This window comes from Copidosoma floridanum, unplaced genomic scaffold (assembly GCF_036245765.1).
Source record: "Copidosoma floridanum isolate Cflo_tuat_1 unplaced genomic scaffold, Cflo_Japanese_pri ptg000007l, whole genome shotgun sequence".
Classification (NCBI taxonomy): Eukaryota; Metazoa; Arthropoda; class Insecta; order Hymenoptera; family Encyrtidae; genus Copidosoma; species Copidosoma floridanum.
The window spans coordinates 5440547-5464037 of record NW_028321884.1 but is presented as its reverse complement, the minus strand read 5'-3'; the positions used below and the strand labels follow the sequence as shown (position 1 = coordinate 5464037).

The 23491-nt window shown below is 37.2% G+C and overlaps 2 protein-coding genes and 1 long non-coding RNA gene across 3 annotated transcripts in view; 2 read left to right on the top strand and 1 right to left on the bottom strand.

The window, feature by feature from the left end:
- Window positions 1–301: 301 nt before the first annotated feature.
- LOC149375341 (NF-kappa-B inhibitor cactus-like) lies at window positions 302–1992 on the top strand. The gene is made up of 3 exons (XM_089588872.1): window positions 302–672; window positions 1015–1373; window positions 1480–1992. The coding sequence occupies exons 1-3, from the start codon at window positions 425–427 to the stop codon at window positions 1803–1805; spliced, it is 933 nt and encodes a 310-aa protein (XP_089444998.1). The 5' UTR covers window positions 302–424; the 3' UTR covers window positions 1806–1992.
- Window positions 1993–14003: 12011 nt separating this feature from the next.
- Window positions 14004–14569, top strand: LOC106642849 (uncharacterized). Its single transcript, XR_016292839.1, has 4 exons — window positions 14004–14033; window positions 14096–14155; window positions 14226–14342; window positions 14424–14569. It is a non-coding gene; the product is annotated as an uncharacterized LOC106642849 (long non-coding RNA).
- A 1631-nt stretch (window positions 14570–16200) lies between these two features.
- LOC106642827 (uncharacterized) overlaps window positions 16201–23491 on the bottom strand; it is a 30303-nt gene continuing 23012 nt past the window's right edge. Inside the window, exons 9-24 of the mRNA XM_089588871.1 lie at window positions 21174–21251; window positions 20979–21083; window positions 20752–20868; window positions 20301–20587; window positions 20081–20218; window positions 19893–19987; window positions 19603–19825; window positions 19386–19477; window positions 18937–19204; window positions 18608–18715; window positions 18086–18322; window positions 17933–18000; window positions 17506–17832; window positions 17253–17426; window positions 16884–17191; window positions 16201–16791 (exon numbers count right to left, since the gene is read on the bottom strand). Coding sequence (XP_089444997.1) covers window positions 16786–16791; window positions 16884–17191; window positions 17253–17426; window positions 17506–17832; window positions 17933–18000; window positions 18086–18322; window positions 18608–18715; window positions 18937–19204; window positions 19386–19477; window positions 19603–19825; window positions 19893–19987; window positions 20081–20218; window positions 20301–20587; window positions 20752–20868; window positions 20979–21083; window positions 21174–21251 — 2631 coding nt within the window. The 3' untranslated portion in view covers window positions 16201–16785. The remainder of the gene's footprint in view (window positions 16792–16883; window positions 17192–17252; window positions 17427–17505; window positions 17833–17932; window positions 18001–18085; window positions 18323–18607; window positions 18716–18936; window positions 19205–19385; window positions 19478–19602; window positions 19826–19892; window positions 19988–20080; window positions 20219–20300; window positions 20588–20751; window positions 20869–20978; window positions 21084–21173; window positions 21252–23491) is intronic.

Below are 23491 nucleotides of genomic sequence, written 5' to 3'. Positions count from 1 at the left end.
TGCGATTGTTCAAGGTACATTACACTAAAATAAAAGTCAACCGTTGAATACCTGCTGGACCACTTGCGTAGGATTCCCTGGCGTAGGAGTTCCTATTCAAGCAATTATGGAAAAAGTCCCAGTAAGTATTGTACTCGAGAGGTTGAGTCATGTACGTTCCGACAGGGCGCCTCGGTAGCCCTCGCCTTTTTTCGTGCGGCTTCGCATACGGTCTCCCCCCATTGCCGTCCTACTGTCCCAAACGCCCGGTAGTATACCCGGTCCTCCAGTTGGAGCACAGTTCACTCTCGACTCTCTCCAGCTGAACACCGAGCAGTTCCCCGGTCTCCTTCGCTACCATCAAAGTGCGGCAGGTAACTCACGCAGTCGAGTCGAGTTTTGTGCGTCGCTGATCGACAAGCATACCTACAAGGCTTTGGGAGAAATGGGTATCAGTTATCCAAGTGCTACCAATGACGCAGCTCCGAGCAGCTTGACCAAGAGTCCCAAAGTGCCGAACGAAAATAACATGGAAATAGACAACGTGGAGGTTGCTCCCGTGCAACGTCAGATGGATGTCGGCGAGTTGGTGGTCGACGCGAGTAACAAAAAAATTTGGAAGTGGATCCGTAAAATACGCGCGAATGGAGTGTCCATTGAGGAATTTTTCAAGCAGGACAAAAACGCCGATACGTGAGTACATTTTCCTCGCTCAGTTATTGAACTTTATTGGGACGTTCGGGCTCTTTTAAAATTAAAATTTTTCCTCAGTTTTGCATTTCGTTCAAAATTAATCGCCCCTGCGTTTGTGATTTACGAGTACCGTTGGCATCGAGCATAGTCTTCGTTTTGCTTTCAGATTCATTTTTTTTTTTTTTTTTTTTTTTTTTTTTTTTTTTTTTTTTTTTTTTTTTTTTTTTTTTTTTGTCTTCACGTACTTTTCACATTTACTCGATTCATTCAAATCACGACCAAACTATATTCGTTAAAATGAACACCACAATGAAGTAACAATAATTTTACTTTCTGCATCAGTGAACTGACGAGGGTCGTACGACAGGGTCTCGAAAGCGCCGGCGTGTGGCTCATCGAGGCCATAGGCGGGAGGAGCGATCTCCTGGACCTGTACAACTCGGACGTGCACACGGCCTTGCACCTAGCCGTCATGCTGGGCAGCGCCACCCTCACCCGAAAACTCGTGCTCTCCGGTGCAAACGCCAAGCTGATAACCGAGGACGGCAACACTCCTCTGCACTTGGCTTGCATTAGCAACGACCTCGACTGCCTGAAAGCCCTGACGTTGCCCTTTGCTCCGGAAGAGCTGGCCGCGCTGCAGGGGAGCGTGGAAAACCAGCCGAGACCGAGTGTCAACTTGGAGGCGAAAAATGGCCAAGGTTGGTACCGTTACCTCCAAGCTCTTGATTTTTCTCCAAGACCCGCAAAATTGCTCGGGCCCCCATGGTAACTTTCACGTCCAACCGTGCATTTTCTATTCCGTAGGAAAAACTTGCCTGCACTTGGCTGTGAGGAATAGAAACGAAGCGGTGGTGCATCATCTGTTGGAGTCCGGTGCGGACGTCAATACGACGGAAAACCTCACCGGCAAGGCGGCCTTGCATTTGGCAGCCGAGGATGGCACGCTGCGGTTCGTTCACCTCTTGGCGCAAAACAAGAACTGTGATTGGAATCAGGAAAATTATGCTGGATCCACGGCTTACGAGGTTGCGGTGAATTACGGTCACTTACATGTGTGCCATTACCTCTATACTTTGGGGGCGGACACGAGGTATCGCGAGGAAGAAGAGAAATATATTTTGATACTTTGATGTGTCATTGCACGCGCAAATGGTGATTGTTTGGGTACATATACAGAAGTTCATGAACAACAACAAGTGTAAAATGTCCTTACTGTTACTTGTGTTACGAAAAGGCTTTTTACGATACAAGTGTGTGTAAAAACTGAGAGAGTTATTGTGATAAAACATTGCGAGGGAACAAATAGTTTTTCGTGCCATGCGGATTTTTGTAAAAATATATACACAAGTATATACATATTAATTTGTTAAAAATTTTGTAAAAAAATAATAACAATTATAGAAATATCGACCTATATCGTTTTAATTGTTCTTTTTTCCCCCGCTTTAATCATATACATCGCAAATTTTCTAGTCAATAAAAATTCAGGTAAAAATGACATCTCTTCAAAGAAAATCGGCGTGGGATGTACAATAATATCAAAATAACACTCGTTACGATTTTTTTTTTTTTTAATCATAAAAATGTCCACGAATATGGGTTATATCTTTCAAATATAATATGAAAAGGTTTAAAAACAAAGAACTGAAGGATAACAGGCGTTATGGACATGAGCTGGCAGCTTCATGCTTTGGAGACAATGAATGGATATTTGGTTCTGTATTATTTAACATAAACAAAAATATGCGAAAAACAACCAACACTTTTTTTATTGAGCTGTGGTGCACGTACGCAATCTCTCGCATTTGTCAAAAAAAGGTGATGACGAAAAAGGGGCTGGTGTGATCGTAAGCAGGTGCACATACACTCATCGTACTCGCATTGGTCAAGTCGACTCGAGGCCCGAATTCTAATTTTCATGTTTGTTAATTAACTCTTCATGTTAGGGAAACTAGATTAACTATGTGTTGCACTGGCCAAGCGTTGCTTTGGCGTTTGACGTGAAATATTGTATGCACTGGGAGTTTGAGCCAATTTGGGACGATTTCGGGGAAACGTAAAATGAACTCAATAATTCTGTTTGTCCATTACTAGGCTTTGAGCTGATGTCCACACATTGAGACCCATAGATATGTTTCATCAAGAGATCAAAAGCTAGTTCAAGCTCTCGTGTATACCTCAAAAGGGGAAAATCTGTTTGATTGTAGTTGACTTCAGAAAGTAGTAGGACAATCTTTGCTACGTTTCTCTGTGCCATTTTTTTTTTTTCTTACTTACTGACTATTGAAACAAAAACATTTTTTTTCCATTATGACTTGATCCAAAAAAACTTTGTTTTTAAAACGAAAATCTATAATATGGTGTACTTTAATTTATATGGAATCAGAAGTTTTTTAAATAAAAATCTTGCATATTCTGTATTGCTCAGAACTAATGTACTTAACTGTAGGTACTGTGAAATTTTTCACAATTTAATATTTTATTAACGCTGGAATGTACGTAATTTGGCTTGACAACTTTTTCCAATGCTCTGTAGGGGCAAGTTCATTTTAATATGCCCAATAATTGCTCCCAACAGGAAATCTCGTAGTCCATGCAAAAAAGGGGGTAGTGAAAACTTTTTCAGCATTTGTTAATCAGATCCCAGGCCTTGGTTCTCTCTCGTTCACATACTTCTGTCACACTTTCAATTCACCAACTCTTCATCGTGGCCTTCTTTGTTTAATATTTAAGAGAAGAAAGATTTCCCGAGGCTAAATATACAAGCTATTGAAAAAGTATATACTTCCCTCCTGCTCTTTTAAGTGAAAAAATATGTTTCTGAAGTGCGATGTATCTTGAGCAGTACTTACGACCGTTGTTAAAAAGTGCCCAAGGTGATTTCTCGAATTTCATTCCAAGCCGCTCTGTAGAATATTAAATTTTTCTTCCAGATATATCAGTACCATTCTCTTCATTTTTTTTTTTTTTTTTTATCATTATGTTAATTTTTGTTCAAGCTCATTTTCTTATAACAAGGATAAACCACATTTTAAAGGTAATGTGTCTCGAGTTAACTCAGGCTTCTAAATTATCCTAATAGCGGAACTGAGAAACTGCGAACATAATGGATGGTTATTATATTAAACCATTTTAAAAAAAAAAAAAGGTACCCCTTACATCTCTTTTGTATCGGGATTTCATACAACACCTTTCCAGAAAATAAATAGTTGGAGTAGACACACCTGGATTTTCTGCATGCATCCAAAAATCCTCAATAATCTAAGTGTCAGCCATTAATGTAGTTCATTTTTAGTAGTTACCTCAACTAGTTTCATTAGATTTTTCGTGGTATTAACACGACGTGAGCAATCCTCGCCCAATAACTTTGCCAACGACATTTTCACCTATGCCCCGCCGAGCAGCTTAACGTTAATTTGATGGCCTTCCATTTTAGTGTTCACGGCTTTGGCTTTTGAGCTTCACTGCTGGACTGGAGGCCACGGCACTATATTTTGATGGTGTTTCGATAGCTATTTTTCTACGGAAGGTGATGGTGCTGCACTTGCCCTCTATATTGCCGGTCTGTGGCTTCGCCCGAAGGCGTTTTCCGCGCGATCGAGCAGCTTTACACCTACGATCGGGTGGACTGGCTCCCATTGGCTCGGCAAACGGTACTCGCATACGCGTAAACACGTGGCTCCAGTGAAGCAGGTAGTAACAGTAACAGTAACTGTTGAGGGGGTCGTGTATTTAAGGCGGAAATGCAACCACTGCCGCCGGTGGTGGCGGAGGTCAAAAAGTTCCATCTCGTATACACGTGGATGTGAGGGGGTCTGTATAAATACGTGGAGGAGGAGGCAAGGGGGTCGTTTGACCTACGAGGGGGCGATCGATTGCAAGGGTCTTGGCTTGTATTGGGAGTGTTGTGTTTACTTATTTCCTCGGGAGGACGGGGTAATGGATACGAGACGAAGGAAGCAGTGGGTTGTACCAAAAATGATGACTCGTATGAATGATCTAAATGTGAATGCAAATTATTGTACGAAGAATTTTTTTTTTTGGAAATTAAAATTCAGGAAATGTTTCAGTTTTAGTCTGATGTTTCGATGTCCACAAAAATATATTTTTATGTCCCTTCTTCTTAGAAATTTTGTTGTGATAAGTTTTTTGTTGATCTTTATACAATTAGAAACTGGTATCATTGAACTGCATAAACATCTATCCGTAGAAAATAGTACCTTCGAAGGATTCAGCTATATACTCATAAATTATTCAAAATCCTTCAAAAAAAATCGATTTTGCAAGAAATTAAATATATTTTAAAAATAATTTATATCACTACGAGTATTATTAAACTTACCATGCCGATATATACATTTATTGTAGTTATAAAATCTGTGCTTACACATTTACAAAAAATAGTGCGTTCTTCTCCTGGCCCTTGCTTTCATAATCATTACATTTTCTTGGTTTAGCATAGCTGGGATAAAAAGTCCATTTTTCGCACAACTGACTCGTGATTTTTTGCTTGACGCTGGGAAGGCCATGTTCTTGTGCTGTCCATCGCGATTTTCCGGAAAATTGACTCTTCGCAATTTTTGATGTCAATATCCTGTCGAGACTAAGCCCCGTAGGGGTGTAAGAAAAAGAAAAAGGAAGGTAAAAGCTCTGGGTTATGCTTGTGCCGTACTACGGAATTCGGTTTTTCGTCGCCTGACCCCACACACATGGTACAAAGGCCGATCTGGTCTAGGGATATGAGCACTCGCTGCGAGCAAATAGTTAAGCTCAGCGTAATGTCAGACGAGATTGGAAAATAGTTTATCCACTGTATGTGGAGTCTGCGGAGGATAGAAAGTGAACTAATATTTTGAAATACGTAATTGTTAATAATGGGCTCTGTAAATAAAGTTTAAATTCATACTACATTACACGTAATACATATGCAATGTAATTTACAATTCGATCGTTTTTGACGGATTACCTACGGTCCGAAAGTAGAGTGAGTTTATTTTGCAGATTTTCATTTGAGGTAAATTATTTCATGTAAAATATATTTAATAAAATATAATAAATAAATGGATTGAATCTGACATGGTTATAAATGTAGTATTAACTTTGGCACAATCATACTTTTTACTGTGTACTCTCACTGTACATCATTAATCTGGCTTTATTGATGTTGTCGAATCTTATTTTAAGTTTAAATAATTTACTCCATCATGAAAACTGTCATTCGCGTATCATTCATATTGAGCACTCAGTTATGTAGTGCATCTGTAAATCCAAAAAATAATAGTTGCGTTAGCGAAGATAAAAATATCAAATCAGGTAGAATAATAGCACTGCTTATCGATAAAACCACTAATCCCAAAATTGATGATTGTAGCATTTTTTTGCGCAAATCTGTTCGAACAAACTGGATTTTCACGCTCAAAGTGGTAACTCCCTGTAAATATAGATTCGTTTTTGCTTATGTTTGTCGAATACGTTGGTGTACAAATGTAAAGACTTGCAAGAGGTGTTATTGCATTTACTCAGCCTTAAAGCCGAAAAAGCCGCATTACTGAACCGCCAATTCACGTAAAGTAGATACCAAAGTATTGAACTACTATGATCCACCACCCTTTGCCTTTTCTCTTATTTTTCTTTTTTTTTTTGCTCCAACCTTTGGATACTTGGCCTACGTCCAGAAATCCAGCCAAGCTTGCAGACAGATAACTTTGGTGCGTTTTAAAGGCGTGCTCACTGAGGTGCCTTGAAAAAAAAGTTATAAAGAAACACAGATAATAACAGATAGTAGATTGCTTGATTTGGGAAGGAAATTTCGTGGAAAGAACAAGAGATTTTTTTTTTAATATTAGGAGAAAAGTAGTTTATTGAAGTACATTTGCACTTTTCAAAAAAAAAAAATAACAAATCCCAGTCACCCTCAATGTTTACTATCGAATTTTTTTGCACATGGAGTGCTAGAGCGATGCTGTACATTTTTTTGGTTTTACTTTTTTTTTGTTACTGGTCATACTTTTGTATTAATATCTTGATAATTACAATCGTTTTATTACATTTTATGATGTGTCAAGATACTACGTTCGTCATCTTTTTTATAAAAAACTTTCCTTGAACCATCATACTGTAGCATATTCGCTATCGCATAAAGCAGCATCAGGTAACCTATCCTCATCGCAAGACAACATGCAGCATTGGTATCCCTTAAATCATCTTCATTAAGCTTGTAAATGGTCTCGAGGAGAGCACTGTACGTAGCACCCTCCCCCCCCTACCTCTCTCCTCCTCCGAATCGCCAACAAACATGTCTATTTGCATGTGTGTGTGTTGGACAGCGCGTGCCAGTCTCAGTCGCCTACCAACGCACTCGTAAACATACTCCATCGTACAGCGCCGTAAACTGAGCTACTTACCCCCCCCCCTACCAATCACTGCTTCCTCAATCTACGGCATTGTACAGCTACGGGCGATAGGACACAACCTCAGGATACATGATACTACTCGGAAACCAAGTGAGAGAATGGGGAGAGAAACAACTATTTTATTCTCGCGACTGAAAGTGTAGAGAAATGAGAGCAGAAGCTGTTCACAACCTGGCGTGCTTGCGAGTATAATTGCTTCTCTCCCAGCATCCCCCGTATGATTACACACATAATATCAGTGTGGAGTAAACAAATTTTCCGTCTAAAAATAAATTAGAGAAGGTGAGTTTCATCGTATAAACTAAAGGAAAAAAAAAAAAAAAAAAAAAACTAAGGGTCATGGAGCAGCGGCATTAAAGAAAGTTTTATAAAATACTGATACAGCTGGTTCAGTCATCGTTGTAAGCAATAAAACAGTGACAACTAATGTGTAGGTGTCGAGTAAAAGCGTATACTATTATCTATGTCGTGTGTAATAACATGGCGTATAATAAAAACATAAATTAATTTTTCTTTTGTCGTTTAACTTTAATATGTAAATCCTTAAACGCTATCCATCCCCTTCCCCACATAAATTACTCGTTATCTCGGCCTAAATTGCTGCTCTAACGGGAGGACATTTTTTTGATGAATAGTAAAAAAAAAAAAAAAAACCATATAACATAAGTACATACGTTTTGACTATTAGTTATTTGAAACTGTTTATTTGCACTTGTATTTTTATGAGATCATGACATAAAAATTTACAAGATTGCCATAAACAACAATTAAATAAGATATTAACCTAAAATAAAATTTTCTATGAGTGAGTCCTCAATGTGTTAAATAAAATTGATTTGTCGGAATCTACTTATACTGCATAAAAACTAAAAAAACCAAACAAGATTAGTTGAGAAAAGCCATTTAATGTAATGAATCCGTGTCTTTCCAGGAAGTGAATAAAGTAGGAAAATCTTGAAGCACAAAGCGTAACTAGTATACAGCCCTTGGGTAAAAGTACATTGTGACAAGAAAAAAAAAAATCCGAAGGAATAAGACTATAATCTCGAATGAGAAAATTCCCGTGAATACAAACGTTCATGCATTTACGTGGGCGTACACTTGTACGGTTTTACCTATTTGTTTTTATGTGCCAGGAGCAAGACTGAAAAAGAGGGAATAAAAGGAAAAAAGGGAGTCATAGCTTTGACTATACGTGTAAACCCAAATGGCTTCACTAACTTGGCCAGTCGCTTATGGATAACGATTATTGCAGAGAAAAAAAAGGCTGTTAGAATATTGGCTGGTTTGCCTTTTTTTTTGCTTTTTCATGCGAAATAGTAGAGCTGTTATAAGGGAAAATCAGCTTTTTTTTTTACTTATTTTAATAAAGATTTTAGTTAATTATATGAAAAAATTTTGTACAAAAGTTTAGTATTTTCTGTTTGCATGTGCATTCCGTTTGAGAAACACGAAAGTGCTAACAAAAGAATAATGTAATACGAGTGATAAAAAGTACGTACTGGCTCACACACAATTGTTTTTTGTTCTTTTTAAATTTATCTGTCATTAATCAAAAAACTTGGTAATGCTATCGAGAAGAAGTAAAAAAAATATATAAGTACATTACTCAATAGATAGTATCGAAAAATTTTGTCTGTCATAAAAGCTAGGGTGATCAGCTTGCTTACACAGCTGTCAATGGTAACTATATCAAAATATCAAATCTTAGGTCAGCAGCTAGTCTTATACTCTACATAAATAATGTACATAGTTATTTTTACGATTAACCTTTAAAAAGGTATAGTCTTGACAAATACGATACTTGTTTGTCATCTAATCACATACCTCTATCATTTTATCTTTTCCTACTCAATGTACCACAAATAACAGTCTTGAGCCCTTTCACGTGGCGCATGCGTAACTACATGAACAAGAACACGTTCATATGAATCTCTCTTTCAGCAGTTTTTTCTTTACTGATAATATTTTGATCCAAATGAAATGTGCACAAAAGCTGCCGATTTAGGCACAAATATTGTATATGAAAATTGGAGACTTAAATAAATTGAGCTCATTAGTCGCTAGTAGTCAACACAACATTTTGTGCATAAATTCAATGTTCAGAATCTTCGTATTAACTGTAGAAAAAACCGAATGTCCTTACTAGAATTTCAATAACTGATTCTTTGAATGATATTGTTTTTATATTTAGCACGATAATTACAGAGCCAACGATCAGAGCTAATTCCATCCTCTGCTGGTTGATTTTTTGTAATGTTCTAATTTGCAACTGATTTCATCACCATCGGTCTTCTTCATAAAGCTAAATTATATATCTACTTTGAAATTAAAAATTAAGCATGTAGCATGTGCTTTTAAATATTTACAATTCAGTACAAATACGAGTCTAGTTACATTCATACACATGCATTGATTAATAAATGTTAGTAATTAAGTGGAACTCATTTTCAATTCAAGCAAATGAACAATAATTGGTTAAAAAATAAATAAATAAGTGGATATAAAAAAATTGGAAGACGCTTGAGAAAAAAACTGTTGAAATTATAATAAATATGTTGTGCAGTTGTGTCTTTGTCATACAATAAAGTTAAAACTGTTAAATCATCTCAACACTTAGAAACATGCTTATTTAATAACTTACCATTTTACAAAACAATACTGGTTCTGAATCCACTTTAAAGAGCTTCCACGATACTCGGTACGCGTTTATTTTACGTAAATGGTTATGTACCAGCCGTCGCACTTTTTCGATCACTAATTGATGCAACAGCACCCTTAGAGCTGCAGTACATTTTACTTTACCATCTTTACCCAAATTCATCGTTTACAGTACTTCTTTTTTGTCGATCATCAAGGCTCATAATTTATGAAAATCTCTCACTTTAATTGTCTATCTTCGTTACTCTCCGTTTTCACAACCACACTGCACTGATTGCAAGTGGAGAAAAATAGCCGATTCGTTAACTCAGCAAAAAGATCTTTGTGAATATCCACTTGTTGTAATTTTACTTGAGTCCTCTGCTGTTTTTCTTATTACTTTGAACATTTTCTAGATCGATATTCTAAGACATAAAAATCAAGAAAACTCTAAATTACTTAACGCTTCATTCATGACATCGTAGGTCAACAGTGCACGTGCGGTTCATGAAAAATAAAATCACATAAGTATGAAATTCATCAACTATTTTCCGTAAAATATCATTACATGAAAATAAAGATCAACACTCAATGATGTCCAATTGTTCATAACCTAATACACCGCACGCTGTCGACACAATTAGAGGACGAAACAAAGGTGGCGTCCCGTTAACCATGCGCACCGAGGATCGGGCGGTGACTGAAGTGTCGTTCGCCCTTGCTGCTGCTACTCTGCTTTTCCCACCCTCCTTCTCCCCCATGCCTTGCCCCACCTTCCCTTCTTTAGCACAAGCTCGGAAGTTTTCACCACCTACGCGATGGCGCACACTAGATTGTCTTCTATTCTGTTTCCTTTTCTACCGCAAGAATGCATTAACAATTCGTTCAGTTGAATTTTTTTTTTCATTACCTCACATTTTTATGCATCTTGCTTTTTTATGTGGTTTTGGATTGCCTGGTGATTCTTCTACCTTTTTTTTCTCATTTATGTAAAAAAATATACAGGTTTATCATTCGGATGCTTCTTTACATTTGAATTGGAAACAATACTATAATTAAGAATATAAATATGGTACAATAATAATTGGGAGTTGTATTAATTTTTAACTAACATTCACTTTGTACATGTTTTCTATATGTCTATTTTTGCAATACTGCAAATCTCAGTGCATTATTTCAATCTACATTAATTTATTATTTTCGATGAATTTTTTTACTTACTTTTATCGCCATAATTTTAAACGGAATTGCTCTACCTATGTTAAACGCATAAATTATGAATTAGTTATTTACTAAAACCGAGTTAAAAGTTAAAAATTATACAGATGTAAACGTGTAGGAAATGTTAAAATTGACAATATTAATCATTTTTCACAACTTTAGTATGAAAATGGGTAAAACTGTGAAATTACCAACACTTTTTAAGTAAAATGCGTTGTAGACGTTATGCATAATGTAAATAAAAAATAACATCAACAGTTCTAAGATAGTATTTAGCAACAAAGTAAAATTTTTATTACTTCCAAGTTACACAACGTTGGAAACACAGTGCAAAAAAAATGAATAAATGTAAAACCCACGTATTTGATACGATTTCCAAAAGTAGACGACTACTTTATCGATCAGAGAGCACAACAGTTATTTCTCGTAGATGTTGAAAAAATGAATTACAGATATTGCTCGTGAATATCACCGGTAAAAAATAATGTATAATCTTATTGTAAGATTCAAAAATAAGTTAACTTAAAAATAATAATGAATATATGTGTCATATTTTCACAGCGATTCCCAAACGAGGCTGTTTTAAGTAAGTCAATTACTTTAACCTTGAACGACTTCACTTACGTACATACATATATAAAGATCAGTATGCTGCGAGCTTCGAGTTTCATTTAGTTAGTCATAACCGTTCAAGATACTCAATTTTTTAGTCAGTTTTTACGTTTATGCAAACTAATCTTTCAAAGTTCACAATTTTACTTCAATACTTGAATCGTCTTACAGTTCAACAGAAAAGCTAATGGAAAAAATCAATAATTGGGCACAATTTGTACTTACACGAGTGTTTTGGTATGGATTGTCATGGATTTGTAAGCCATGAAAAACAACAAAAGACAATTTGGAAAATATTATTGGTACTCTAAACTTTTGTCACGAGTTACACCACTTTTGAATAGCTATCACATATAAAAACTAACTTTTTATTTATCCTTCAATGGATTTGCTTATTCAAAGTGTTCTTGACATTTTTTTTTTCGAAAGATGTAAAGTGAAACAAGAAAATAATGCTTTCTTAAACTGTTTGGATCGTTTATCAATACAAAAGGAAAACGAGTTCCACTCGCTTCCAACGTATCCTCTTCTCTCGTTGTTCGCATTGAGCTGTTTTACTGCTACGTATCAACGAAATATATCGTCTATGACTCCCTTGCATTATTTTCTTTGTTCCATCCATTGCGCGACGAGGACCTGAGGAAGAAAAATACTCAAGCGCTTTTGAAGGTTTTTTTCTGCAACGTCTTTGCCGTTGGCTATAAAACAGTGACTGAGAGGAAAAATAGATTGAGAAAAAGAGAAAGACAGATCGAACGAAAGCAGCTTTTGTGCATCACGTTACAAGTTTACTGAATACTTGATTTCATTTTTCTTTTTTTTCACTGCAATTGAGTATTTATTTCCGTTGACTTGACATTTATTTCAAAGTCTGATCTCGGTACCAAATGGCTTAGCAATAATTTTTTTTTCTTTTTTTCATTAATTATTGCAAGCAAAAAATCTCAAATGAATAAAAAAAAGAAAATAATATTAACAATAAATTACTAATAACATATAAGAAAACAAAAAAAATTTTGACGATAAATAAGATGAATTGTCATGATTGTAGTGAAAGAGAAAATAACAAAATAAAATAATAATGTCTGAATTTTAAAAGTTTAAGGTAAAAAAAAAGTTTACGACAGCATTAATCATTTAAGTGGAGGCCGTCACTGTTGTGACGCAACAGAAAGGAAAGTGAGAAACTGAAAGTGAGTTTGTTCGCAGCAAAGCCGGCTAACTACGTAGATGGCAACCTGCTTTGATGAATGCAACTTACGTGTTGCTATTTATAAAGAAGGTTGAGTTTAATTTTCCATCAAAAATAGTTGTATTTCACTGGAAAAAAAAAAAAAATTATTCGCAAAAATAATGTAAAATAATTTATAATCTTTTATTATTTAATGTGAATTTATTTTGTAATCAACAGTTTAACTTGAGTGATATTATTTTGCAACTAATTGGAAAAAGTGCTGACAAGTCAATTAAGCGACGCATCGTAGATGTCACGTGTCTGATATTATTTGTAAGTCCAGTTTATTGTTTTTTGCTAATAATAATTACAGAATGTTCAAACCTTCGATTGTGCTTTATAAATATTTATATAAAATGATACATAATTAACTAAGTCTGATAATGTGTTATTACTCTGGTCAATCGATTAAAACTCTATTAGAAACGTGATTAGAGAAATATTTTTTTATCAACTTCGTAAGAGTATGTATGTACAAGTTGTGAAAGTCAAGCGTCATACGTTACTGTCTGCCTAGAGTGTAAAATAATGAATCACTTTCAGATAAGAAGTAGCATTTAATGTGTAAACCACCACATAATAAAAAAGACCAACTATGCATACTCTACTTTTAAAATAAAAATTGTTTTCTATTATATTATATCTACAAATTGATTGAGACAATAATGTTTTACTACACCAGCAAGCTTTAATACACTCTAATTTTTTATTAGTTCACACTTTTATGTGTACTTGTGCACGAATACAGCATAATGCACTTTTTATCTGACATTAGGCAATTTGACAGGAAAACATCACCTATACTTGACTTTATCACTTGGCTACGAAATGACCTTGAATACATAAAAATAGTGCAAAAAATAAACGAGTGAATAAGCAAATAAATATCAGTGAGCCAAGAGTACAAGGACTAATAAATCAAGTAATAGAGAATTAAAAAATAAATAATTCTCGTCTTATTAGTTTCAACTTCTGAAACAAAGGCAATGTCTCTTACATTATTGTCCTATCTACACCAAGCAATGACAAACAAATCTATGCTTTCAATCATTTTTATAGTATAAAGTAACGATAATATTTACTTATAGATGGCTAACAACTATTGCTATGTAATAATTTTTTTCTTTTTTTCAGATGTAAAACTATCTTTGTATACTTTTTGGCAATATAACAATGAATCGGATCATTTTTGCTTTAGTTTGTACAACATGCATATTTCAAGCTGTAGTGGTAATATCGTTTATATTATTAAATTATTCAATACTTGGTTCATATTTATGATTTAATTTTATATTTATAGGCTCTGCCAGATGCTTTTGAACATTTTATTGGTAGCCAAATTTTAGCATTAATTAAAAATGTAAGTAAACAAGATTTTGCATACGATGTTTACGTGATATATCCTCATGCCAAGATTAAAAAAATTTTAGGAAAACTTAAGTTGCACAAACTATAAAGAATTTTGTGAGAGAGGCCTGGAACAGTTTCAAAACAGTGTTTATGTAACTGCAAAGGATGCCAATGAAATGGCCACTCAGTTCTGCCTCGTAAGCCATGTTTATGTTATTGCTTATTTTTAAATAAATAATTTGGTTCAAACGTTTACTTTACGGTGAACAATTTTACAGGTTTTATTGAAGGCTTATTTGTGCACCAACATTGCAGAAGATCAAAAAGTGTACAAATAAAAAAAAAAAAAAACTACAGCAACTTGAAAACAGCCAATATTTTTTTTGTTTACTTGATCACCTTAATGGTTGATGGAAACTTTACTGCGTACATTCGTAAAATAATAATATTTGCCGTAAATAATTTTTATAAGAGCAAAAAGGGAAGTCAATCAGATTTTGTAAATTATCTAATTGTATTAAGAGTTGCATTAAACATGATGGATAAATAATACACTATCGTTGCACTGTATATATATATACATATATGTACCATTCTTTTATTACAGTTTTTCAATAATACCACAATTTACAATATAATTAAACGCAATGCACTATAACGAATGAAACTGTTTTTTTACAATATCGTATACATTAGGTTTTTACATAAATATAATTATCGCTGGTACTACATATTTCTCTTAAATCTATTTTGGATTAATTTAAACATAATTTACATAAATCATTGGAAAAATAATTCTTTAATGAATCTTAGTTTATTTTTTGAGGTACAAAAATTGTTATAATTAGTTGTCTACATTAAAGTTTACGAAATTATTTTTTTATTTTTAAGTATAAAACAAGACATACTATTAAACAAGATTACAACTTATTCACTTAAAGTCAAAAGTAATATAATTTTTAGAAGTTGTGTAGAGGTACCAAATTTTATGGATATTATAAATGTATGAAGTATTTATACATTTTAAATCACAATTAGTCTGCAGTACCGTCCGAAAATTTTTTTAATCAACGTTTGAAACATTATACTACATTATTTTGTTTTATCTAAAAAAATGTTTCTATTTTTTCAGCTAAATACTTAATACACTTTTATAATAAATGTTTATGAATACTTAAAAAAATTGGCTTAAGTTAATGAAATAGGCATGTACTGATGTCAAATGAAATAGAAAGCTCGATTATTTATGGTAAACATACTTGTGGTTGCCATTAAAAAAAGAGATTTTAATAATCGTACTTCACTCGATATTAATAACCATTGTCAATCCTTTATCAAAGGCAAACGTATTTTATCATTTCTTTATTTAAAAATTGGTCTTTTAACTTACTTTTTAGTTCAACATGCTAATTTGCAAAAAACGGACTATTTACACTATGATAAAATTTGATTTTAGCACTTATACATACTATAAAAGAGTATGCAATTTCGTTACAGACCTTTATATTTTCATTCTAGGCGTGTAATTTAAAAATACACTTAAAAAGATTTAATGCAGGTTTTTTATCTACATGTAAGCTCGATATTATCTTTATTTCCTTCAGGTACTTTTCGAAATTCGTTTTTTTTCGAACTTTGATAACAAACAGAATATCAATATATCTTGGCTTTTTAATTTATCGATAAAAATGTACGGATACATTTGAATAAAAAATATAAAATGGAATTGTCTTTCAAACTCCATTTGCATTTGTGAAGTTAACGCATCAAAAACAACATTCGACTTATATAACGCAGTAGGTCAAAAAAATCTTAGAGTGCAGATGTTCTTTCTAATAGTGTATTCATCAGAAGTATTAACAAATATACGAGTTAATAAAAATAACTCATTTTCTCTTGGAAAGATCGTTGGTAACTTTTCATATTATACTTGTATTAAAAGCTGTTAATTGTTAGGTATATAAATATGTCATACTCTTTGTTTGTTGCAGTACAGTAATAATAATACAATGAAACAATATTTTTACAAATTATTTGCGATAAAAAGTTAAATGTATATAATAAATTTTGTGAATTTTTTTTTTTTTCAAGGAAATATTACTATTGTTTTTCGTATCATTTGCATTACTTTCTAACAGCGACATATTTAAACAACAATTTAAAAACAATTGCAACGTTTTAGCGTTACGACTTTAACGAAACGGATGCTCAAAACTTTAGGCTGATACAAATAAAAAATTCACCAATGGTTTCTAGTTAGATTAACCATACTGACTCAAGATACTCGTTCCAACCTTCTCCAAAAAGCTTACCACAGTGATAACAAAAACGGAACATCATCACTCGGACGATAAATCTCAATGATTCTCCTTGATCCTGGTCTCAATCATTGGCACGGAGCAGCACTGGCATCGATCATCGTTATCGAGTGGAGGAGTGACATTCTCTTCGGTCTACCCGAGGCGTCGTCCTTTTTTCACGGAGTGCCGTACGCCGTCGGCGTTGAAAATCATCTTCCGACTGCTGCTCCAGCAACAATGCCTGGCACGAGCGCGTCGGTGTCGTACATCCAACGGTTGAGCTAGCATCATCAACGTTAACACCGAGATCCATCCCTGGATCTAGACGTATTAGTCCCTATCAAACCTGAAAATTCGAGGAACACGTTGGATGAAAATAAATCAATGAATCAATCAGTAGTAATAAAAGATGAGTCATGATCGGTAGATTATACGCACCTTCCAGATCAACAGGTGATTGGTCGAGTCTTCACGGCCAGCCTGTAGCTCCGTAGCAGTTGGGGGCCCACGAAAGTCTTCGTATCCGTCGCCACCCGATATAATAAGGATACGGTCCTGCTCGACTCCGCAGCTGCTGGTACTTCCCGTTCGACTGGGGCTATTGTTGCTTTGCTGGGAAGTTGATGACTTGGAGCCCTTGAGGGAATAGCGGTTTACCTTCGGTCGAGGCTCTTCAGTCTTTGGTGGGCTCGCCGTTTCCACGCTGGTCAGAAATCTCACTTGACCCGTGTGACCGTGATGTATAGCTGAAAAATTAAACGAAATCAATATTTTTGTTACCCTGTGATGATACTTGAAGCACAGTACCTGTTACTACGGGTGCCTGGGACATTCTTTGGGTGGAGGGTTTTATATGGGGAATCGGTACCGTCAGCAGCACGCCCGCACTCGTGCCAATCCACAACAGTTCGTTGCACGCCAGCAACGCGGTAACTCGTAAACACGCTGCCTTATGCTGCCTAATAATGTCGTCGCAATCTGAAAAAAAAAAAAAATTCATAAACAAGTTTTTTCTGGTGTTACGATTCATCAAACGTCACACGGTGAAAATAATACCGACTGGCAAGCATCGTTGTGACCGTAGGGGCAATACTGACGTCGGTGAGGCACTCGTAATTAGAAGCGTTATACAGTTTGAGTACAGCGCTATTGTGCAGGGATATCCAGACACCAAGACCGCCTGAACTGGCCATACAAGTGATCGGTCTGTTGTTGTCGCTGTTCACACTGAAGGTGTGCTCGATGTCCAGATTGTAGGTGTTGAGGATTTTGACGTTGTTGTGACTGGCGCACCAGAGTTTGCCGGAAACCGGTAACATTTTCATTACAGGTGAGGCGACAGTGCCTACGGGTAAAGTTGTCGGATCTACCGTTATCCAACCACCAACTGCAAATGTTCATTTACGTTCAATAAAATAATCGTGGTCCTCAAACTTGTGCATGTTTCGCTTTGAAAGTGAAAGATTACATTGAATGAGTCTACTTACGATGATCCCTCGAATAAACCGTAATATCACCGTTGGCTAGAGATACAAAAACTTTATTGTCCAAGTATCTAAAAAAAAGGAATCAATAATTTAATTTGGGGGAAAAAAAGTATAAAAAGTTACGTACAAACACAATCGATATCGTAAACTCACATAATACATTGCACGCTACTTCCATGCTGCAACCTAACTTTGTTCTTCTTAATTCTAATGTTGTCGTTGCAATTGTAAACGTGCACACAGCCATCCTCGGTGCCCAACCACATTGTCGGCTGATTGACGTCTTCTTCAACAGCACCACTGTCCAGACTTGACACGTCACCGGCTATGGAGGTGCTTGCCGTGTCAGCGCATGGAATGTCGTCAGAGTCCGAATCGTCGGAGCTTGAGCTGCAAAGCAGTCATTTTTATTACATTTCTTCTGATGACTTTACTTCATTTACTTTTTAATTATTCTGTTTATATTTTGAATTTGGCCGTGGAACAAATTAGTTCTTTGATAGAGGGATATCCTATTAGTTTGTTAGATTACTGCTGTGGCAATTAGTCAATGTATTAAAATTAGGCTTTAGTTTATTGTTAATCAACTGTTGAATGTTACGCGGGCGTATCCGTGAAAGAATGGAGGAAAAAGTGAGGATGAGAAGCCAAAAGGATTTCAAGTGTTCCGTATACCTGTCTAGTCGAATGTTTCCACTACTTGTGTCCGTATTTTGAACAGTGACACCGACACCACTTTTATTGTTAACGAAGGCACAATTAATAGGTTTGCAGAAGTTTGATCTATAAAGAGGGTAGCCATGAAGTATCCTGTATCTATCTTTTAGAGCGTTTTTCAAGAAAGTGCAAATCATTTGAAAAAAAAACAAACAAAAGCCATTTATACGAGTATGACCATGATTAAAAAGAAAATAAAATGTATTAACTAACACACTTTTATTTTTATCCAAAAGTAAATTTTATCGGATAAATAATGAACGGTACACGTCAAAGGAATCACTTACACGGAAGTGCAGGCAGGAATACTGGTGACGCAGGTGATTCTCGAGTTGCATACACCATTGCAAGAGACAACCTGACCAGGGACTGGGGTTAAATTTAGAACGCAAACTTGACCGACGTATCCGTCGCTGTTGCAGACCCAAACGTCACGCTCGCCTCGGCCATCGGCCAACGTTGGTGCCGCGCACGTGAACTGCAGGCCCGCCCGTGTTTTGCGAATCGGCAGCGGCTGTACGAACTCTGGCACTGGCTTTCTATCCATTGAAGCGGCTAAAAATCACCAAACGAATAATACATAGTCTCTCAGAACCGAATGCAATTACTTTCATCAGTAACATTTTCCTTGCAACGGCCATGTGGTGTTTGTTGTTGTCTAAGAAAATCCCACCGAGAACTACATCCATTCAACTTTGGCCATTGGACGGAAAGATTGTCTCCCGGATGAACTTACCTAGTTTTTGTTTGGCCTCGTTAAAACTTTCTTCCCAACTCGCTCGCTTATCCGGTTTCTGGAACATCACGGAAATGTTCTCCATTCCAGCCCTGAAACCATAAAATTTCTCTTATCCCAAAAACATCGACAAACTCCCAAATCCCATCTGTGACGCAATCAATTATTTTCACAACCAATTTTTCCACTTTGATCAACTACTTGATCAATTACTCACTGGGTATTGAGGGTGAGTTCGAGGCAGGCCAGCTGCGAATGCGCGCTGTTGCGTTCGGCTAGTTGTTTTTGCGTCTGGGCGAGCATCTCCTTGATGAGCTCCTCGAGCTGATGTTTAGCCCCGTGTAGACCGGACGCAAGATTTTGCAGCTCGTTCAGCGTCTCTATGTCCTGCCGCAGGAGCTCCATCTCGCTGGCTATCCGCCTCAGGTTCTCGTCTTTGGCTAAAAATACGCACGAGATCGATGAGGTCAGTTCGCTTAAAGTTACGCGTTTTCGTGACATCCCTACCTTTCATGATTTCTAAATCGTCCAGTGGGATCCTCATTAGCAGCTTATACTTGTTTGCTTCCAGTATCCCAACGAGACTATTCGGACAGGTATTCCTACAAAATGGAAACACTGTGGTTACGAAGGATCCACGACACGATTAAAACATTCATTTGTACTAAAAAAAAAAAGCGATGGTCAAAGCTCACGTGGAAGGTTTCCGTATGGTTCCACTTCGTCTCTTGATACTCGTGATGACGAGAAGGTCCGAGAACAGAAACAGAGCTCGATCTTTCCGTGTGCCTTGATTCGAAGCGATGCTTACCAAATCGTGTCTTATGAAGGTTCTAGAAAACAAAACGGCGGGATAAAATTTCTCTTTGCTTCCTCGTTAATCAAAGAGATAACGAGCTGCGCAAGTATATTGACCTGTCGTTGGTGACGATGCCACCGAGACCATCGACGAGCGCCTGGACCTCTTTCAACGTGGTCTGTTGTTGCTCCCATTCGAGCGACTCGCGCTCAGTGCAGTTTATCTTGACGACGAGCTCGTGGACCTCCTTGAGGGCTGCGGTGAGCAATTGGTAATCCGGATGCGAGTGGTCCGTATGCTTCAGCAGCCGTTGGATCAGCAGCTCGTAACGCGGTATCTTTTGCACGGGTTTTATCAGCAACTGGTCCAACCCGAGTTTTCCCTTGTGTTCTCGTTCCATCGCCTGTTGGTTTGAATATTGATTTTGGTCATAAATTCAAAAGCAATTCATTCAAAGGCTCCATCGTACAATCCGATTCAATCTCTTTGCGCTCGAAGCACGCTCTGGAATATTCAAATAGTGCATGCGCCACTTTGTCAAAATGTACGCGTGTGCATACCGCGTACCTCGAGAAAGCGAGCGAAGGCTGGCTTGGCCTGGCACGTCGCCTTGATGGCCTTCTTCGCCGACTTCCAATTGTCGAGAAAGAGGGTGTACGTCTCGAGGACCACGGGCTTTGTGAACTGGAACAGAAAGTGCATATTGAGGATACAATGGAAATAACAATTTTTTGGCAGCTTATAGAACATCCATTGCGTGAAAACAGTTCAGAAATAATAGCTCGAAAATTTACCACTTCGAGGAATACATCGCCGATCGTTTGATGGATTTCCCAAGTGTCCAAGCGTTTGCGCAACTCCTCCAGGAATACCTTGTGGTGGCTCAGGATAGCTGGGATCTAAACGTAAAATGAACACAAATTTACTCAACTGCACTTTTATTATGACACTGTGAGAGTAAACGAGGACTCTTTTTAAGGGAAACTCACCTGGTAAAATATTTCATCGACTATCGCGGCATCTACTAGATTCGCGTTTTCAGGGCTCTTGAGTGGCTGGAGGTATTTCTGAAACGATAATTACGGCTTCCTCAGTATTAGTGCTCCTCAGGACTGGATGCGCAGCTAAGGCATGGCTTCTAATCAGCACGTGCACGGATCAATAACCGAATTTTCCGACCATTATCACGCGCTTTGGGTGCCCAGCATACCGGAATAACGACGCGTATTTCCATCGATTAGTGGGAGCAGAGGAGGAAAATAAAATTTTCTAGATTTTCCCTTTTCCTATTTACCTACGGTGCTACGGTGAATCCTTGAAGGGGGATTCCCCAAAGCTTCTTACGGAGGGAGGAAAAGCTCTCATTAGAAGAGATTCCGTTCTAATTTCGTTCGAAAGGTTGCACTAGAAAAGGTTTCTATTCAAGAGATGAGTAGTTTCGGAGCAATGACAATGACGTTTGTCAAAGTGACTTGAACGAGACCACAATTATTTACATTTGGAAAACGGATGAAAAGCGATCGCTAGAATTGAAAAATTCAGCCAAAGTCAAGTCGTATATAAAACGAAGCAAAGTCATGTCGTAATTTACGTTTACAAACAACAAAGTACTGCAAAGACACGATGAGCAACAATAGCACTAAATGTGCCTACAATTTTTCTCTCGCCCAACTAAAAGCTCCGTTAGCAGAGCAACAAAGCTTCAAGATCCCACAAGTACCCGATAAAGCTCTCCGAAGCTGTGCAATTTATGCCCACGAGCTAATTGTGACGCTAACTTTCCCATACATCTTCCGCACGCGACGCTCGACAATCCAGATTTCGAACGAATATGCTCGACCTCACTCGCACAAACAAAGGCACTTGATGAATAATGATAATGAATTGTCGTCGAGCGACGTTACTGCGGGCGCGACGACAAAAACCCAACGCGCCGTGTCGAAACTCTTGTCGTAAAGCACACTTTTGGCGCCGAATAACTCATCGCTTCTGGACCGTCGCGGCCACACTCTGGTTCGTGCAGCACGTGTAGCTTCACCGAATAACAAGCAAAACGTAAATTTTCCCATCCCCTTTTAGATCCGATGCCGCGCGACTCACGTGACGCCTCAACTTTTATTTCCTTTGTTTGCGAATTTTCGTAATCTCGGGATCGTGTGTGCATGGTTTTTACATCCGAGCCGATGAACATTGCAAATCGTAATATATTGCTGAATCAGAGGAACCTGCAATGTTGTTGGTAACGATCGCTGAATCGTTTCTTCACTTACCTTACAGTAACTGCACAATTTTAGCTAACCGGAGCTAGAAACTTTAGTCGATTCAGTTTTATCTGCGTGGCCGGGGACAGTAAAATTTCGTTTTAGTTTTGAAAAGTTGCCTGTTGATAAATGAGGCCCGTTTGAGGCACGCGTTAATCACGCAAACGTGTTCGAGGGTGAGCCATCGATTTTTGCTTCGCACCAAAGTTGCGTTGTTCTGCCGATCAATTGTAAGATTTCTAGTGCTTTCGCGATTGTTTGGAAAGGTTGCCGTGAAAGTTTCAAGTTGACTTCACAGAAACATTACCAGACTCCGTTTGTCAAATATTACTTTGAAATTTAAACCGCATTAAAAGGTAAGTTCTCGCCACTCCCGCGACATTCCTTACGGCACCGAATGTTTTGTCTCGGAAGCGGAATACAAAAGTCATCCCAGACAGCCAAACTTTGCGGTGAATTTCATTTCGTTTTTTAATCGAGTAATCCGATGGTAAATGCTGGATGCAGAGAAAATACAATCAGGGTGAGGAGCGATTTGTAAAATTTAGCCGGAGATTTAACTTTGTTACACGACAACCGGAGAAACTCTTACGAGTTTTTTTTTTTTTTTTTTCAAGCTGCAAGACTTTTCCATCGTCAGCTCTTTGTACTTTGCAAAAACTTTCATCCCGAGTGCGCGAACGACTTTTTAAAAGCGACTCAAACTTTTTTCATCCCGCTCGCGCTACGCGTTTTTTACTTCCCAATGATCGATCCAAAATCACTTTTCCGTGCTATATGCTTGAGTGGATGGTACTTTGCTTGAATCAAAAATCGGGAAGCTGCGATTCTCGATGGGTAAATGTGATTGGGACGATCGCGAAGCTGTTGGTCGAAATTGTTTGACGCTCCCCAGGTGCTCGAGCTGCCGGAGCCAATAGGCACCCCATCACGGAGAAGGAAGAGCAGGAGATGATGGGAAATTGCAGTTCTCGATGAAGCCTTGATTGGAGCGTCGCGCTCCAATGTGCACGCGACAAATGACCGAGGAAAAAGTGTTATCGAAG

What these genes read in the sequence shown, in the direction of transcription:
- LOC149375341 (XM_089588872.1), top strand. Translation starts at nt 425, where the DNA reads ATGGGTATCAGTTATCCAAGTGCTACCAATGACGCAGCTCCGAGCAGC. An exon ending in CAGGACAAAAACGCCGATAC is followed by an intron (nt 673 to 1,014) that starts GTGAGTACATTT and finishes TTTCTGCATCAG; the next exon opens with TGAACTGACGAGGGTCGTAC. An exon ending in GGAGGCGAAAAATGGCCAAG is followed by an intron (nt 1,374 to 1,479) that starts GTTGGTACCGTT and finishes TCTATTCCGTAG; the next exon opens with GAAAAACTTGCCTGCACTTG.